Source organism: Physeter macrocephalus, unplaced genomic scaffold (genome assembly GCF_002837175.3).
Source record: "Physeter macrocephalus isolate SW-GA unplaced genomic scaffold, ASM283717v5 random_215, whole genome shotgun sequence".
In the NCBI taxonomy this organism is placed as follows: Eukaryota; Metazoa; Chordata; class Mammalia; order Artiodactyla; family Physeteridae; genus Physeter; species Physeter macrocephalus.
Window position 1 is genome coordinate 40,085 of NW_021145501.1, and position 19,171 is coordinate 59,255.

Sequence of the window (19,171 nt, forward strand, 5' to 3'; positions counted from 1 at the left end):
TAGACTGACGGCTTTGTGGAGCTTCTCCCCCCCACCACTATCCTGAGTATGTCCTTTCCCAGAGCCTGATCCAGCCACAGAGATGGCAGCTGAGTCACTGCCTTTCTCCTTCGGGACACTGTCCAGCTGGGAGCTGGAGGCCTGGTATGAGGACTTGCAGGAGGTGCTGTCCTCAGATGAAAATGGGGGTACCTATATCTCACCCCCTGGAAACGAGGAGGTAAGAATGCTAGGCCTAATGCTGGGTGGGGGGGCAGGGGCTGCGGGGTACTGCCCGTCCCTTCTCAGCTAATTAACACCTACTCTGCCTTTCCTCCTTCCTTTGAAGGAAGAGCCAAAAACCTTCACCACTCTTGACCCCGCCTCCCTGGCTTGGCTGACCCAGGAGCCAGGACGAGCAGCGGTCACGCGCACCTCCCAGAGCCCCAGCTCTCCGGATTCCAGTCAGAGCTCCCCGGCTCAGGAGGAAGAAGAGGAAGACCAAGAAAGGCCCAGGAAACGGAAACAGAGTGGCCAGTCCCCAGCACGGGCTGGAAAGCAACGCATGAAGGAGAAAGAACAAGAGAATGAAAGAAAAGTGGCACAGCTAGCTGAAGAGAACGAACGGCTCAAGCAGGAAATCGAGCACCTGACCAGGGAAGTGGAGGCGACTCGCCGAGCTCTGATTGACCGGATGGTTAATCTGCACCAAGCATGAACGGCTGGCACCAGCACTTCCCCCTCGGGCCACTTCTGACCCTTCCTGGAAGTAACTACTAACCACCTTCTCACCTATGCCAATGATGTACCCCTCCCACCCCCATCTATTCAGTAGGGGGAAAACTTAGGGTAGATGACAGGAGAGGGTCTCGGCATGTATATAGAGATTGTACATTTATTTATTACTGTCCACATACATTAAAGTGACTTGCTAGGACCCAAGTTCTCACTTTCACTTTTTCTTCTTGCCTTTAGGGTTTTCGAGGGGTTTCCCCTCAGCTAGAGCCAACTGTTTCTTCAGATCCAAGAGTTTAGCCACCTCTGCAGCAACCTGGTTCTTGTCTGCCTTTTGTGCTTTCAATTCTCGGACAATGTTGCCCTGAGAGAAGAGGGGATGGGGGAATCACAACAGTGAGACCAGAAATGACCTATTTAGGATTCAGCTTTTCCAACCTCCCATAGGGCTTAAGCTCCGTACCTGCTTGGTCACTTCATCCATCAGCACTTGTATCTGCTGTGGTCCAGCTGTTGTCATAGTCTCTATAGCTGCTGGCTTGGGGGATGCTTTTGCCTCGAGATCAACAACAGAGTTAGCACCTGCTATCATAAACATCCCCCGACCTCAAGTTTTATATAACATCTCAGGGGGAAAGTGATTACCTTTAATGACAAGGACTCTTCTAGCTAAGACAGGAAAGAAAAATGAAGTGAGGAAGCATCAGGGCCAATAGGTGGAAAGAGGGATGAGTGAGGGCTACTGAAGGATACTAACTGTTGGTGAGTGAGGCACAGTTTTTAGCTTTCTCACCTGGCCCCCGCTGAAGCGCTGCCTCAGACTTTCAATCTGGTCATTTTCCAATTTTTGGAACAAGGGACTGACCTGTGAAAAAAAGAATTCCAGAATCATTCACTGATTAGGTATAAACGCTACCAGACTATACAGAGGGCCTCTCCACCCCAACTCCTGACATTTAGGAACTCAGTAGTCTAGGAAAAAAACTTTTATAGAGTGTAACACTGAGCAAATACCTGCTGATTTCAGTAAAGAATCCAGAAAAAGCATTCACTGGGGTCAAAAATTATTTAAACTATTTAATGATGCTAGGTTGATGCAAAAGCTTAGAGGTGTACATACTTTTATCACCTTGTGCTGAGGAAGTGGTTACTTTGTATTCTCCCTGCCCCTTGGGTCCTGGCATGAAGGACAGTGAGGATACATGAGCTACAGAAAACATTGGGCTTGTAAACCAATACCAAGGACTTTATATTAGAAACAAGCCTAAGTGCAGAGTAGGGATGAGTGGGGAAGGCGTTCGGAGAATAGCTATGAGAGTCTCATGCCCAAAGTTAAGTTCTTCCCTGACCCCTCCCCAGAGGCTGCTTGGCAAAAGCAGGAATTTTGAGAGAGGCTGGCTCTTCCAAATCTCCGAGACCTACTGTGCCAATCTGGTGTCCTGCTGGTAAGGTGCACAGGAAGTTTGTGAGCAGGATGCTGCAGGCTGGAGGTGGGAGCTGCAGCTGGTCCTGGATGGTAGCACTAACCGTGGGCATGTAAGGCTGGAGCATGATGGACAGCAAGGCAGCTATATTCACTGCCAAGCCTGTCACTGTCCCTGCCCGCTGTCTGGGGAAGAAAAGATATTAGTCACGACCCCCAGGAGGACATAGCCTACCAGCCACTTTATTCCTGGAGCCAACCCTACCTCCTTACCTACCTGTCAGCCTCGCTGCCTTTAATCCGCTTCCAGGGCTCGTTGACCTGAATGTACTGGTTGCCATGGCGAGAGATGGTGAGGATACTGCGTAAGGCATCCCGGATCCTGGGAAGGAAGGATGCAGGCCAAGGTGCAGGGTTCTGGGGGGACCAGTATGGGGCTCTCAACATGCCAGCAGATCACTGAGTTGAGACAGAGGTGTAGATACTTACCGAACCTTCTCTAGCAGCTGGTGATAATGCTGGAGCTCCAGGGTAACATGGGCCAGCAGGCGCCGATCATCAGAGGTGAGCACCATCTCAGGCACAAAACCCCCAAAAAACTTAGACACAAACATCCCAGCTCTGGATGGGAGGAGGGAAGGAGAGGGGAGAGAAAAGAGGAGTTACTGCCCAGTCTCCTTAGAGAAATTTGACACGATTTTCATGATTCTGCGTTTTCTCAGAACTGAAACCACCTGGCTCCCTCAAGCTGGAAGGCAAAACTTAACAAATTAATTCCTTATTCTCCCTCTCCCCTAAGAATATGACTCTGCACATAACAGACATTTTATATACAGATATCCCTTATATAAAGGGAACTAATAAAGTTAAGCAACCGTTTATTTTTAAGAAGTTAAAAACTCAGAATGATCAAGTTGAAATATGCATTAATTGCTACCAAACAAATAAATCCTCTAGTAGGGACTATCTGTTCAATGTGGTTAATGAGCAAACCTGAAAGCGCATGTAGCCATGGAGGATATTTCTTTAGGTTGCAGAGTAGCTGAGATAGGGACTGATAATGGAATGTGAGCCTGAAGTAACAAAACTGAAAAGTACAGCGGAAGTCTCCTACCCCTTTGCTAAAATAACCCCCTTCTTCAGCCAAACTTTTCAGTGGTCTGCAAGTGAACCTTTTTGCTAGGAAAGAACACATTTCCAATTCTACAAAGAACATTAATAAGAAAATAATTCGCAAAAATTCACTTTGTGACCAACTCTGCTAAATCACATCTCTACAACTAACTTGCCCCAAGCATACGTGGCCTACTAGCCCAGCCCAGGCTCATCTGCTGACTCTCACCCCTCACCAGGTCCCACCTGTTGATGAAGTTGCCCAGATTGTTAAGCAGCTCAGAATTATTCTTGAGCAACATGTCTGTCCAGGAGAAGGCACTGTCCTGACCCTCAGGCCGAATGTACAGCAGATAGAAGCGCCAGATGTCAGCAGGGATCCCTGTGTCCTGGGCCATGTCCCCAAACACTCCCACACCCCGGCTCTTAGAGAATTTCCCGTCCTCGTAATTCAGGTATTCTGGACAGAGAAGGAGAATGAGAACCATCTGTTCAAATCATGTCCTTCCTCGTGGGATGAACTGGGAGATTGGGATTGACATATATACACTAATATGTATAAAATAGATAACTAATAAGAACCTGCTGTATAAAACAAAAAAAACCATGTCCTTCCTCTCTGACCCACTAACTCTTCTTTCCTCTCCCTCAACCTCAGTTCTAGAGTAGCTGGCCTGCACAGAACTTGGGAGATCCTTCCTCTGCATTCTGGTCTTCTTCTGTTTACTTCTACCCATTACAAAATTTAGCTTTGGACTTTTGCTCTCTTCAGGTTCTTGTTTCCTTTTTCTGCGTTGAGCTTCCATGTTCTAATTGTTTCCTATTTCATCTCAACTCCTAACTCAAGACCTAGCACCTCTCCAGGAGCTTCTTCCAAGTACTGTCTTGGCCCTCATTCCCTAAGAACATCCCCATCTCCAATCTCCCAGGGTACCTGTAGCAATGAGGTGGCTGACCAAGGTGTAGTTGTCCTCAGCTCCTAGGGCTGAACAAGGAAAGACTAAGCCGTGGAAGGGAACATTGTCTTTGGCCATGAACTGATACAGGCTCACCTATGGAATATAATTGGGAGACAGAGCTCCTGAGATCCTCTTCAAAGGCCCAAGAAAGATCAGCTACCCACCCTTAACCACCCCCACTATACACGCACCCTCCCCAGGTCTTTGACAGGCTAACAAAGAACTGCTCACTTGTTCTGGGTTCTTCCACCATTTCTCCCACTGGTCTGTGTAGTTGGCTGTGATGGACAGGTAGCCAATGGTGGCATCAAACCAGACATAGAATACCTGGAAGGTCAGGAGGGAGAAGACACAGTAAGATGCAAGAACACTGGGAAAACCTCGCCAACCCAAAGCCTCAGACTGAATCAAGACACAATCAACAGTCTGTTCTGCTAGCCCAGGGTTTCAATCCCAAGGCTGAATAATATGAGATATGAATAAAGCATAGGGTTTTTACCTTGTCCTCAAAACCTACTAAGGGCACAGGGGTTCCCCACTTGAGGTCTCGGGTTATGCAGCGTGGCTTGAGGCCATCCCGAAGCCAAGAACGAATGATGAACCGGGCGTTAGGTGTCCAGTCACTGCCAGGCAACGTCTTCTCCAACCACTCCTCCAGCGGCTTTCCCAACTGAGACAGCAGAGAAGCACAGAGAGCTGGTTTAGGACAGTCGCGTGTGTGGTCACCATAAGGATAAATACGTACAACCATTTTGGGGTAGTTTGGTGATATATAATTAAAATTAAGGATTCATGACTTTGCCATAGCAATTCCACTTCTAGGGATTTTTTTCAACAGAAATATTCACATAAGTGTGTACAGATGTGTTTACAAAGAAGTGCACAGTTCACCACAGCAAAAATTAAAACTAATTCACTTGGTTCAGTAGAATTTAAAGAAATATGGTATATCAACATAATGAAATACTTATAAGCCCTTTAAAAAGAGTGAGGAAGACCTCTATGTATTGATATGTAAAGATCTCAGAAATACATTAATCAAATAAACTGCTGAACAGTAATATATGATATAATCCTATTATTATAAAAATAAAGAATAGTAATACACAGATTAACATAAGGCCAAAACATTTTTGAGGAAAACTATATCTCAGTGCTTTATTCTCACATGAGATTAAGGGGAACATCCACTTTTACACCATGTATTTCATTCTGAACATTTTTTTTTTGGCCGCACCGCACGGCTTGTGGGATCCTAGCTCCCTGACCAGGGATCAAACCCCTGCCCCCTGCAGTGGAAGTGCAGAGTCCTAACCACTGGACCGCCACGGAATTCCCTCATTCTGAAATTTTAAAAACAAGCGTATATCACTTTTGTAAGCAGAAAAACAAAGATAAATCTTGTAAGGGATGGTTCATGTGATTCATCCACATAAATACTGTAGCATCCAAAACCTGACAACACACTCTACTGGTGAGGCTATGGGCAAACAAATGCACACACACACTACGGGGAGGAATGTAAAATGGAATAACACCTATTGAGAAAAATTTGGCAATAAACTACATATGCATTTCTCCTGGACACAGCAAGTGATCCCTTTTAAGGAATTTATCCTGAAGATACACTTCCCACAATACAAAAATACACATGCACAAGGTTAGTCACTGCAATAGTATTTTTAACTGCAAAATACTGGAAACTACCTAAATGGCAAACACAAGAAATTGGTTAAATAAACTATGGTACCCACAGGACTTCCCTGGTGGTCCAGTGGTTAAGACTCTGTGCTCTCAATGCAGGGGGCCCGGGTTCAATCGCTGGTCTGGGAACTAGAACCCTCATGCCACAACTAAGAGCCTGCATGCCACAACTAAAAAAAAAGATCCCGCATGCCACAACTAAAGATTCTGCATGCCACAACTAAAGATCCCGCATGCCGCAACTAAGACCCGGTGCAAATAAATAAATATTTTTAAAAAACAAAACAAAAAACCATGGTACCCATACAAAATGGAGTACTATGCAGCTGTTTAAATAAACAAACAAGGCTGAGTAAGGATGATCTCTATGATCTGATATGGAGTAATCCTGACATGGAGTCATTTCTAGAACATACTGTTAGGTGAAAAAGACAAAATGCAAAAGAGTATATACAGTATGCTATATTTTGTATAAGCGGAAATAACATACACACACACACACATATATATATATATAGGCTTATCTTTATAAAAATAAACACACTAAGACTAAATCGGAAAACAAAGCCAATCACCTAGAGGAGATGGGAGAACAAGGTAGCCTGGATAGGAAAGGGAATGAGGGAATGACACTTCTCTGAGTATACCTTTTTGCATGGTTTTGATGTTTTAGAAGCATACTGATGTTCTACATTTTCAAAAAATTAAGTTAGTAAGTATGAGGAGAGAAAAAGAACTAGAAGCAAATGAACCAAACTTATTGGCTTACTTCAGTAACACAACCACACTAAAGGGGGAAAATACTAAGCCAAGACAATTTTGAACATATTTGATTATATACCCGCACTTGGGGGGGAAGGGGCAGGACTGCCAGTAAACCCTAAACTCACCTTAGTAGGTTTTTTGATAGTGGTATGGGTGAAGCAATTCTGAAATTTTTAGGTGTATTGTAGAATCGAGCAAATGAGTAAATAATGTTGTTGGGTACCATAGTACTTAGTGTTTGGAAGAAGGGAAATAAAAATATGAGATGAGGGAAAGTGAGGAAGAACCCCATGGGGCTGGACTGGAATTTCAGGTGTCAGTGTGAACCCAAAACAAATGCCTAACTCTCTGCTGACAGGGCCTAGAAGCAAAGACACCCCAGTAGCAATGCACACTTAAATCTTGGTCTCTAATACTGTTACCTACTTAAAAAGAAAACAGGGCTTGGTCGAGAAATGGTTGAATCCCAGACTCGAACAAGATGAATCTAGAATATCCTGCTATGCCAGAAAATAAGGAAGTGCTTAAAAAATGATGGGAGACCTCAGAAACACCCAGCGAAATAAACTTGAATAGGCTCCCATTGGCCAAATAAGGGACAATTCGAATATGAAAATTATTTAGGACAGGAATCAATTATAAACCATTGAAAAAAACTGGAATCCATGAGTTGACACTGATAATAAATGAGATAAATGAATAAAGGAGAAGGGTAAATGTGGAGGGAGTGGCAGCGTTGGCGAATCTTAAGGAAAACTGGCTCAGGTAAGAATGATTAAATAAATGGATGCTAAATTTAGAGGGAACCTTTCAATGAAGAGCAAAGTACTTGCATGGTCTTAAAGTGTATTCCCACAGACTGCTTATAAGTTGCAAAGGGGAAAATATTAATTGTACAGTGGAGAAGCTGGGTAACACCTTGACTGAGCAAAATTAACATCAGCAACGAGGGGGAAATGGCCATGATGTGCCTCTGGAAAGAACAAAGTATCATTTATGTAGTATTCCAACTGAGGATGCATAACCTGAATCTAGCCATGAGGAAAACAGACAACAAATCCAAAATGAATATTCTATTTTTAAAAGGGGGAATCAGGGCCTATATTATTAAAAACTGTTAATGTCATAAAAGATAAAGAAAGGCTGAGGAACTGTTTCAGATTAAGGGAAACTAAAGAGACAGAAAAACTAAATGCAATACATGATCCAGAGCCAGATTCTACACTACAGGAAAAATGATGCTAGAAAGGATATTAATGGAATAGTTGGCAAAACTGGAATATGGCTGGTAGATCACACAACTATATCAATGTTAAATTTCTTGAAGCTGTTAACCATACTGTAGTTATGCAGGAATATGTCTTTTTTCTTAGGAAACACACAAGGCAGCATTCAAGAGTAAAGAGGGTATATAAGTACACATGCATACATGTATGAGAGAGAGAATATGCTAAACCAAATGGAGCAAAATCTTAACAGCCAGTGAATCTGGGTAACGGGTACATGAGGTTCTTGTGGGTAAAGAACACGAGGTTCTTTGTTCTAGCAGCAACTGCTTATTCTTGCAACTCTTTTTGCAAGCTTGAAATTATTTCCAAATAAAAAGTTTAAAAGGAAAAAAAAAAGCAGCAAATCCACTAAAGTGAAAAATTGGTTAAGATACATTGTGAAGTAAAAGAAAGAAAGTAGACTGAAGAAGAATATGAATGCCATGATCTAATTTGTATTAAGGAGAAAAAAAAAGGCATAAGAATACTTTCATATGCAAGTGCTACAAAGGAAAATCAGCAGTAGTAAATACCTCTTGGCAGATGGGCCTGGACCTTTCACTTTGTGCCCTTTTCCTGTTACATCTTTTTACCTTAAGCATGTTAAGTATAATTTTAAAATGGAAATTAAAAACATAAGAGGGTGATTTGGTACAAATTTGCCTCTGCCTGTAGCTGAGGCAGAGGGGGCAGAGGAGGCCATGCAGACTGGCTTGAGGGAAAGGCCCACTCACCTTAGGCAGGTCCAGAAACAGGTGCTGAGAGGATTTCACCACAGGGCACGACCGGCAGACTTTACACTGAGGCTTCTGTGAAGGGAAAGTCAAGAGAAGGGGTGACCCAAGGTAGGACAGTCAGGATCAGGCTGCAGGCCAGGAGCTGTCCAGGCGAGGGGGGAGGCACAGAGAGATGAGGTCCCCGTCTGCCAAGCTTAGCCTCACGCTCACACTCCACCAACTCACGAACTACTTAACTTGGGCCTTCTCTGAACTTGCAGACTCAGGTCTGCATAGCACAACATTTGCTACTCAGAGTTTCACATCTGTGTCCTTTCACTCCAAAGAATAGGAAAAAGCATTCTCTGAGCACAGGCTAGACCCAGAGCCCTGCACTGTACGCAGCTGTGTGAGGAGCAGAAAGAGCAACGAAGAGAAGACACACGGTTCCTCTCCTTGAGGAAGTTACGATCAATCGGGGAGAGAGGGCTTGCGTGTGAAACAAGCACAGGCTTTCACACGGCAAAACGTCAAGAAATACTTATTTTCATGGCACAACTTGACTGTACAAACATTGAAGGATGATGGCGAAAGGAGTAAACTGGTGGAGCTAACCAATGAAAGCTTCTGAATCAGTTTTGATCTGGGTTTGTTTTTGTTTTTGTTTTTTTTTGCGGTACGCGGGCCTCTCACTGTTGTGGCCTCTCCCGTTGCGGAGCACAGGCTCCGGACGCGCAGGCTCAGCGGCCATGGCTCACGGGCCCAGCCGCTCCGCAGCATGTGGGATCTTCCCGGACCAGGGCACGAACCCACGTCTCCTGCATTGGCAGGCGGACTCTCAACCACTGCGCCACCAGGGAAACCCTTGATCTGGGTTTTTGAAGGTGAGAAATTATAACTCTCTCAGGACCTCTCTCCTGAACTCCACATGCCTATATCAACTACCTACCTAACATCCCTCCTTGGATGTCTAAGGAGGCACCTCAAACTTAACAAACCCAAATAGTATCACTGCATTCCACAGGAAAGCTCTTCTTCACCCAATCTTGCCTGTGTTCATAGACAGTACTACCATCCGCCCAAGCTGCTCAAGCTAAAAGCATACAAGTCGTCATTCTCTTGACTTCCCTATCACCCCGAATTGCAGTCTATCCAGTTCTATAGAGTCTGCCTCCAAAACATATCTCAAATCCTTCCCCCCTCCCACCCCGCTATTTCTACTGCTATTAACCTAGTCCAAGCTATTCGTCATCCCATTTCTGAGCTACCACTGGCCTCCAAACTGGTTTCCCCACTTTGTCTCTTGCTTCCCTCCCACCCATTATCCACAGAGCAGCATGCCATTCCACTCCCAGATGGCTGACTGGGCCCTGGAAATCGGGTCACTGCCTACCTCTCTGACCTTGTCTCAATCCACCACCACCCATCCACCCCCACCCCGACTCACTATGAGCCACACTGGCCTTTTCAATTCCCCTTTTCAGCGCTTTGCTGCCTTGGGCCTTCCCATTTCCTGGTCCTTCTGCTTGGAACACTCTTAACCCCACTCATCACCTCCTGGCTCCTTCTCATTCTTCAGTTAAACTCTCAATTCAAATGTTACTTCTGAGAGGCATTCCCTAATCACCCAGCTTAACTCTTCCCCCAGAAGTCACCCTCCACCACATCTTCCAGGCAGTTTACCCTGGAGTAACTCTATTCTATCTTTAGTGTTGGTCTCCTCCCGCACTAGATAAAAATCTAGTTCACTGCTACATCCTCAACACCTAGAACTGTGACTACCCTACTGTAAAGACTCAAAAAAGTTTGTTGAATAAATGAATGAATCAATGAATGAACTACCAAATGAATAAACATGGAGTAGAAGAAAAGGTGGTATATATGGAAGAGAAAAAGAACTAAACAAATGCAGATCAGGTGGTATGAAGCAGGAGCAAAGGTAGGGTAGTATGAACTCAACTTGTCGATTTTCCAGCACAATGCCAAGCACATAGTAAATGCTCAGTAAGTATTTATGCAATGAACTGAGCGATGAGTTGCCAGGACAGAGTAGGAAGAGCCACTGGTGAAAGGTCTTGAATGCTAAAACAAAAATCCTATGGAAAACAAGGTCCTACTGTATAGCACAGGGAACTATATTCAATATCCTGGAATAAACCATAATGGAAAAGAATATAAAAAAGAATATGTATTTGTATAACTGAGTCACTTTGCTGTAAAGCAGAAATTAACACAACATTGTAAATCAACTATACTTCAATTAAAAAAAAAAGGAAGAAAAAAAGGAAGAAAAAAAAAAAACCTGAGGCAGACCAGACTGGGAGTCCCTTAAGATTAGCGACTGCCTCCTTCCGGGCTCCCAGGAGACCCTCCTCTCACCTTGAGCTCGATGGCATTGATGAGCTTGCCACACTTGTCACACTGGTCACCCCGGGCCTCCTCGTAGCCACAGAAGGGACACACACCCTCCACAAAGCGGTCAGCTAGGAAGCGGGCACAGTGCTCACATCGCAGTTGCTCCACAGTATCTTGCAGCACAAAACCTCGGGCCACCAACCGCTGGAAGATATCCTGGGTAATTCTGATGAGGTGAGCAAGGGACAGGGGAGGGGTGGACCGGGGGAAGTCAGAGGAAGTGGTGCGCCCCTCCCTCCTGCCACTCCACCCAGGATCTAAACCCATTCAGTCCAAGTGCCAAAGAAATCAGTCAGAGGCCACTTAGTTATCTGTAGGGAGTTTACTGATGAGCCCAAACACCTCACATAAATTGCCCAACTTCCCACACGATCTCTTTCCTCATCGCTCTAGAATTTACTTTTGTAAAATACAGATTTGTTTTGTATTCTTCATTAACAAAAATCTCCAAAAGGATAATAGGACTGTTTAGTTCTTTGATATGTCCTAAAAATTAAAATTAAATCAGAGCGCTGCTAAACTGCACAGCACTCTCAGCTGGCAGCCTGTCTACTATGCAGTTTTTATAAGGATGATAATCAGGCAGAGGAAAACGAGTGTATTTGCTATAAACACAGGAGTGGGAGGGGCTGTCCTGAGACAGTGGCGGCCAGGAAGAGAAGGGAGGCGGTAGAGGGAAGGCAGGTCCTTCCCATGAGCCTAAGTCCTGTCTCTTCCCTCCCTCAGCTGCATCTTCAGCCCTGGTCAGGCTTCTGCACACAATGAATCCCCGTAATAATGCCTGGCACACATTTCAGGACAATATTTGGATGTTTGGGGGTGGGGGGCGGGGAACAATCTTGGTTCCTTCTTTCTGTCTCCTAGATATTCCCACTTTCCCCACTCTCCATTTCTGCCTGATTAGAGGAAACCTACTTGGTCTGCTGCGGAGTGGTTGTCCGACCAAAAATGTCAAACGAGATATTAAACCAGCGGTAGATGTCGGCGTGGATAACATGGTACTTGTCACAGATCTCCTGGGGGGTTAGACCCTCCTCCATAGCCTTGGTCTCTGTCGCTGTACCATACTCATCTGTCCCACACAGATACAGGGTGTTCCACTGGCGGAGCCGGGAGTACCTGGAAGGGAATGTGGTGATCATGGGGCCCCATCTCAGCCCCTCCCATGTACCCAGGATCCCTCCGGCTTCCCCCACTTGAGGCCTCCTATTCCCTTAAGGCCCACTGCTCCCTCAGGGCTTTCCCCCAGCAGCTGGCTCCACCTGGCAAAGACGTCGGCACTGAGCACGCAACCGATGATGTTTCCAAGATGGGGGACATTGTTGACATAAGGGAGGGCGCTGGTGATGAGCACATTCCTCTCCCCAGCCACAGGCAACCTGGTGGGGAAGAGGAAGAGAACAGTCCAGCGGGGAGAAGAGAGGGTCAAGAGGGACCCAAAGTGCACAGAACACCCAGATGCATCTGTTCTACTGTAACAGGGTCACGTCCACCTGAAGTCTTTCCTCACATGAATCCACTGGAGCATAAACTCCCCCAAAAGCCCTGAGATCCCTACGGTTGCGAATACAGGGCCTTGCCCACAGCAAGCAAGCCTCGTGTACTGCTCCTAAGAAGCCTCATTCTGACACTGAGCTCTGTCTCTCTTTACTACTCTAAGTACTCCTTTTCCTTTAGCTCATTCCCAGGCTCCAAACTCTGGGGTATTGACAACTCTCCCCAGGATCTGTCCAACCACCATTATTTGCTGACTTCCTAGAAGCCAATGCCACCCAAAAACGCTTTCCCAGCACTGACCTCTTCCCTTCTTCCCAAGTGCTATGTTAACATTACCTCTACTCACTACCTGAAATGCTTACAGCTCGCCAGACCATACACAAGCCTTCCCAAGTCCTCTCATATCCCTTGAGTCTTCCCTCCCTAACCCATATCTGTCACTTCCTCACGGCCTGACTCAAACCAGCAGGAACCAGCCATTGCCTTCATAGCAACCCTCTCTTCCCCACTTTCCCAGGATCATTCCTAGTCACGCCACTCAATCTGCTGTCGGAAGTCACTCAGTCTGCTCTTCTCTTTTCACGCTTCATCACCAGTGAAAGCTCAGCGGCACACATCCTGTACTCACCCCCTTCCCCGGCACTGACACCTCACCAGGTTTCCTTTCATCTTTCCGGCCATTCTTTTCTCTCTTTTTTCAGTTTTAATATATTTTTTTATTGAAGTATAGTTGATTTCCAATGTTGCGTTACTTCCAACCATTCTTAATCTACAATTGCTGACCACCATCACTTACCGTGTCCCTCAACCCTGGGCATCCTGCAAGCTCACAGAGTCCCATAATCTCTTCTGCTAATAGAGACTCCAATGATTCCCTCATGTTAACCTTACCCTTCTTCCCAGCTGCATGCTATATCTCCGGTTAGATGTTCCATCTACTTCCTGGAACATTTTACAGCTCGTTTCCTTGAGAAAGATCTCACTGTTTTCTCCTGGATTCATTGACTTTTCTCCCCATGACTGAATACCATAGTTTTCTCTGAAATCCAGCTTAGAAATCAGCTCCTTCAGGAAAGCCTTTCTTTACTGACAACCGGACTTCCACCCAGTCATCCTTGTATCCTGAGTCCATAAGCATCCTGTACCACACATTCTGTGGTGCTCTTTTTGTGTCACCCTGTAACGTCTCTCTCATCTTGAGTGTGCTTACTACGGTGGCAGACATGCACCACCACAGAGTACGCCCAGGGTTCCGCCCTCAAGAGGGTTACGTTCTATCAGATAACTTCTAACTGGATCAGTGCGATGAGAGGTACAAAGTGCCCAAGGAGCTCGAAGGAAGGCAAGCATCTCCAGCCTAAGACTAAGACTTCACAGAGGCAGAACTACTTGAGTTGGGCTTCGAAAATGGGTGGGAATTTGCCTGATCAAGACACTGGGGATGCTGCATATAATTTCTTACAACTGCATGTGAATCTACAATTATCTCAAAATAAAAAGTTTAATTTTTAAAAAGGTTAAAAAAAAAAAAAAGACACTGGGGATGCCCTTCAGTCAGAAGGAAAAGCACAGAAGATAGCCTGGTTTGGCTCTAGGGTCTTTAGCCAATTGTCTCCTCCTCTAAGTACACATTTAAACATGTTAGCCTGTATAAACACCTGAGAAAATCTATCTCCTATTCTTTATTACCTCTAAAACAATCCTCAATAGGTACTCAAAGAAATATTCAAAATGAGTGAATGAACAAAGGACAAACTTTCATTAATTCATTCAAATTTTATCATAATCTACCAAATGCTTGGCCCTGTGCTAGAAAATGTGTACCATAAAAGAGAGAGGACCTGCCTTCAATAAGCTTACAGATTAGTGAGGAGACAGACACGTAAAGAGACAATTATAAGGCTTCCCTGGTGGCACAGTGGCTAAGAATCCGCCTGCCAATGCAGGAGACACAGGTTTGAGCCCTGGTCCGGGAAGATCCCACATGCCACGGAGCAATTAAGCCCGTGCGCCACAACTACTGATCCTGGGCTCTAGAGCCCATGTGCTGCAACTACTGAAGCCCGCGTGCCTAGAGCCCGTGCTCCACAACAAGAGAAGCCACTGTAATGAGAAGGCCGCGCACCGCGATGAAGAGCAGCCCCCACTCGCCATAACTAGAAGAAAGCCTGCGTGCAGCAATGGAGACCCAATGCAGCCAAAAATTTAAAAAAAAAAAAAAAAAAAAAGTTTAAAAAGAGACAATTACAACATAATATGAAAATGGGAGCTCCCAGAAGATGAAGCACTTAAGACTCTCACAAGCTCTATAGAGAAATGATAGAACTGGTCTCTTGAACAACTGTACAGCAGGTAGGTAAGATGCAGGCATTCCAGGGAGAAGGAAGAGCATGGGCAAAGACACCAAGGTGTGAGAGTATATGATCTCAGCCTGCCTTCCTCTTAAAACTCATCTTGACCCAACTGCCCCTTGACTGACCAGCCTCCAGCCACTAGCCTTTTAGAAATTCCTTATAAAGAACCAAACATGATGCTTGCTCTATCTGAGACACCCTTCCCCCAGACTTACCCTTGCCTAACTCTCTACTCATCTTGCAAGTCTTAGTTCCCCTTTTTTTTTGGCCATGCTGCGCGGCTTTCAGGATCTTAGTTCCCCAACCAGGGACTGAACCTGGGACCTCAGCAGTGAAAACGTGGAGTCCTAACCACTGAACCACCACGGAATTCCTGTAAGTCTTAGGTCAAATGCCATTTTTCTAAGTTAATCTCCTGTGATATTTTCTCATAGCATCCTGTTCTTTTCCTTCATAGTACTTACCAAAATTTATAATTATACCTTTGTGTGACAAGTTTTTTTTAACTTTTAATTTTATATTGCAGTATAGTTGATTAACAACGTTGTGTTAGTTTCATGAGTAACAGTATTTTTTAAATACCTGTCTATATCTCTAGACTCAAAGTGGTATGAGAGCACAGTCTTATCTGTTTCGTTCCCCTCTGTAGACCCAGTTCCCAGCACACAGGGCCTGACAAGGTGTGGATACTTAAATCTTTATTGAACAACATGTTCAGAACTACAGACATTTCATTTCGATGGAAAAATCTACATATGTGTGTGAATATTACCTTAGCTATCAGGAGAGTAACAGAATATGATGCTAAGCATGCAGGCAGGGGCCAGATCATGAAAGGCCTTGTGAACTACACAAAGAAACCATCTGTAGAATTCTGAAAAGGAAGGTGAGATGATAACATAGGCAGTTTTAAGCAGCCATTCTGGTGGCAGTGTGGAGCATGGGATGGCACGGAAGGAGAAGGTAAGAGATAGTGAGGCCCAATCCCAGGTAGCAGCAGTGAGGATAGGGAGAAGGGATGGATACAAGGACTCTTTAGGAGTTAGAATCAATGACCTGGTAATGGAACAAATGATACAAGCAGAGATGAGAGAAGGGTATAGATAGATGACACCAAGATTTCTGGCCTGGATTTTTAGGTGGAAGGTGGGAGTCATTCACTAAAACAAGGGAATGAAGGAGAAAGAGAAGCTGGCAGGGAAGGTAATAGGTTTGGTTTTGTACGCATTGAATTTGCAATGCCAGTGGAGGTGAAGGAATCTTGGAGATAGTCTGACAACTATGTCTGGAGCTCAGAATATATATGTGAACTGGAAAAAACAGATTTAGGTGCAATCAGTAGACAGAAAGTAGCTGAAAACATGGGTGCAGATGGGACTGATGGACAGTATATCCAAAGTATTAGCCAAGAGGTTGAGAGGACAGAAAATTAAAGGTCAGCAAAGAGAATTCGACAGGCAGGTAGTGGCTCTATCAACAATTTCCATGTACGAAACCAAGCCCCACTCATGTGTGCCTACTCACACTGGATTCTGCTGTGGCTGAACAGGAGGCAAGCTTTCCAGGCCCTTCTCCCAAGCAGCTACAGCCATGGCAATCTCCTCCTCAGATAGGGTAGCCAGCTCCTCCTCCTATGAAGAGTGGACAGTATCCCTCACCAGGTGAGGGGGGGGCCTTAGAGTAAAGAACTTTTCTCCTTGCTCTCCATTAACTGAAAAAGTCAGTAGTCACGCTCAAAGTCCCTCTCCAAGCCACCCACCACTTCACGCACTGAGGCTCTGTGGGGACCCCTCTGCTCTGTTCCAAACCTCAGGCTCATTGCTGACAGCCCTCCCCTCAAAGGAGCTGGGCTGGGGCTGCTTTTGGAGGTAGGGCCGGAGGGCCAGGACACCCTGCTGCTTCAGCACAGTCTCTGCAGCTCGCTGACATGGCTCCTGAGAACTCAGTGTCTGGAACCAGCTGTGCAGGGCACCCAGCTCCTCTGTGGCATGGAAGAAAAGAGGCAATCAGTAAGACCTAGAATGGGTAGGCGGAAAGGGACCTCCTCCCCTTCTTCACAAAGCTTCTCCAGCTGCCTTTCCCAGTTCCCTCAGCCATCTTTCTGCTATAGCTGCCCTGTCAAGCTACACCTCAAAATGGGTCCTCAATATTCTACTGCCCACTCTGTAACCCCTACACCAAGCTCCTGGGGTTGGGGCTGGTGGAGAAGTGATATGCACAGTTCTCACCAGGGAGGTATGCCGGGTCTTGGAGTAATGGATATAGTGCTCCCCACAAAACAATGTCAGCTAGAGATTCTGTCTCCTTTGTTGAGGAAAGAAAGGAAGAAGTACACAGGTGAGACACTCAGTTTCTTCCCAATTGACATAACAATATCGTACATTTCCTAAGCACTTACTATGTGTCAAGCACTGTGTTAAGCATTTTAAATTACCTCTCTTAACCTTCACAATAACCCACTGAGGTGGACAGTAATACATTACCCTCACTTCAAAGGTGAAAAAAATGAAGTTTAAAGAGTTTTTGTGAGTTTTAAAGTTTACACTGCTAGTAAGCGGCAGTTTGGAAGGTTTGAACTCTGAATACAGTCTTCCTTCTTAATTCGTATATCATATCGCTTTCCCCAGTACCCATCTCAAGGCCCAACTCACCCCAGCCAGGAACGGACAGCTCCGACGACTCAAGCTGTGGTCAATATGAGTCAGGGCTCTCCGGACCGGGCTAAAAACATCTTCTCCCTTCTTCCCTTGGACCACTAAATAGTACAGGGCAGCAGACAAAGCTGGCTAAAATGCAGGAGACACGGGTCAGGGCAGCCTTGCAGAGCAAGAGCCTGCCTGCCATTCCCCACATGTCAGTCCTACCTGCAGCTCTGTCGCTTCCCATTCCAGCCACTGGTTGGTGAGATCATCTTGCTCCCAGCCAGATAACAGAAAGAAGTATCTACCCAGGGAGAGAGCAACAGAGGCAGAATTAAAGGGGCCCATTTGTCTAGCCCATTTCTCACCCCCCAGTGAAACAGGGGTTGTAAACAAGGCTACACAGAGGACAATAATCCCTGATTCTATTCAGCCACCTCCCTGCATCAAGGACCAGTACTGACCGACAGATTGCACTGGTGGAGAAGAGGTAGTTGCCACTATCCAGTTGCAAGACAGGAACCTTAGGCCGGGTCAGGAACGGGACCACACACTCTGACCCGGGAGAGGAAGACGGGTGAAAAACAGAGAAAAGAAAAGAAATGCTTTGTCAACTTAGAAGGACAACTTCACGGCGGGGTGGGGGGGAATGGGCAGTCTCACGGAGAGGGTCAGGATAGGACCACTGAAAGGGGGTGGGTCCAGAATGAACTGGAGAGACCAGCAGGTGTTCAGCTGAGATGGCCAGCTGGAAACAGATGGGGACTGCAGTGAGGAGGTGGTGGTAGTGGGGTAGTGCTGCAGCCAAGAAGTGGAACAACTGAAAATAATTAGGATATATGAGAATGATCTGAGCTACAGTGGGAGAACAAAATTAAGAGAACTGGGAGGATTGACAAGAGAACCGCTTAAGAGTCACCCAAACAGATGGCTGGGAATAAGAAGAGGTAAACCGAAGAGAGTATGTGTGTCTCTGTGTGCTTAGAAGAGGAAAGCAGGGTTTCCTAAGAACGACAAAGGAGAACCTGGTGGTTATCATGTGAGTGACGTGGTGGGGGGGGTGGGTTGCCTGATAGGCGTAGGAGAAGGTTGGAAAAGGGAAAGAGGTTCACTGGAGTGAGGCGAGGTCCTGGAAAACGAAGGAGGGGAGGCAAGAGAAGGGTACACTGAGGGTAATTAAGGGAAGTGACGGACGAAAGGTACGACTGGGAAGGAAGAGGGGATGGGGTGGCCAAGGATAATGCGGGAGAAGGTTGACGGGAGTGCGTGGGGGTGGCGGGGTTGACGAAGAAAACTGTAGGGTGGTCGTCGGCGTGTTTTCAGTCCCGCCCGGCTCATCCACCGCCCACCAGCACCAGCAGACTACCTTCCGGGCCTACAGTGCTGATGAGCAGCTCCGCTCTGCCCTGGGCCCTCCCGGCCGCGGCCAGCACGGGCAGGCTCCCCGGGGCGCCCTCGCTCACGAACAACCTCATTTCGCCGTGGATCCCACGCTGATGCAACCGGAACCGGTCTCCCGCCAGTGGGATGAGCGACCGCCGCGAGGCACGCCGGGAAATGGAGTTCCGAATGTGGCCTCTCCCCCGGCCAGACTCCCGGAAAGT

General features: G+C 46.1%; 2 protein-coding genes across 3 annotated transcripts; one reads left to right on the forward strand and one right to left on the reverse strand.

Moving 5' to 3' along the window:
• The first annotated feature begins 82 nt into the window (after positions 1-82).
• On the forward strand, positions 83-878 carry DDIT3 (DNA damage inducible transcript 3). The gene is made up of 2 exons (XM_007103887.4): positions 83-220; positions 329-878. The coding sequence occupies exons 1-2, from the start codon at positions 83-85 to the stop codon at positions 695-697; spliced, it is 507 nt and encodes a 168-aa protein (XP_007103949.2). The 3' UTR covers positions 698-878.
• MARS1 (methionyl-tRNA synthetase 1) lies at positions 863-19,102 on the reverse strand. Of its 2 annotated transcripts, XM_028484706.2 has the most exons (22): positions 18,934-19,102; positions 18,032-18,122; positions 17,793-17,871; positions 17,580-17,714; positions 17,157-17,232; positions 16,737-16,909; positions 16,453-16,559; positions 12,340-12,456; positions 11,993-12,196; positions 11,042-11,243; positions 8,681-8,755; positions 4,709-4,879; positions 4,441-4,536; positions 4,185-4,302; positions 3,497-3,710; positions 2,627-2,758; positions 2,415-2,519; positions 2,137-2,323; positions 1,508-1,579; positions 1,360-1,383; positions 1,178-1,270; positions 863-1,078 (listed from the first exon to the last, which is right to left on the reverse strand). In XM_028484706.2, exons 1-22 carry the CDS (start codon positions 19,040-19,042, stop codon positions 932-934), a joined length of 2,727 nt encoding a protein of 908 aa, XP_028340507.1. In that variant the 5' UTR covers positions 19,043-19,102; the 3' UTR covers positions 863-931. The 2 variants fall into 2 exon arrangements, with proteins under 2 accessions (XP_028340507.1, XP_007103952.1); XM_007103890.3 differs by lacking the exon at positions 1,360-1,383.
• Between the last annotated feature and the right edge of the window lie 69 nt (positions 19,103-19,171).

What these genes read in the sequence shown, in the direction of transcription:
- DDIT3 (XM_007103887.4), top strand. Translation starts at nt 83, where the DNA reads ATGGCAGCTGAGTCACTGCCTTTCTCCTTCGGGACACTGTCCAGCTGG. An exon ending in CACCCCCTGGAAACGAGGAG is followed by an intron (nt 221 to 328) that starts GTAAGAATGCTA and finishes CTTCCTTTGAAG; the next exon opens with GAAGAGCCAAAAACCTTCAC.
- MARS1 (XM_028484706.2), bottom strand. Translation starts at nt 19,042, where the DNA reads ATGAGGTTGTTCGTGAGCGAGGGCGCCCCGGGGAGCCTGCCCGTGCTG. An exon ending in CAGCACTGTAGGCCCGGAAG is followed by an intron (nt 18,123 to 18,933) that starts GTAGTCTGCTGG and finishes CTCCCGGGTCAG; the next exon opens with AGTGTGTGGTCCCGTTCCTG. An exon ending in CTGGGCAACTTCATCAACAG is followed by an intron (nt 2,759 to 3,496) that starts GTGGGACCTGGT and finishes CCTCCCATCCAG; the next exon opens with AGCTGGGATGTTTGTGTCTA.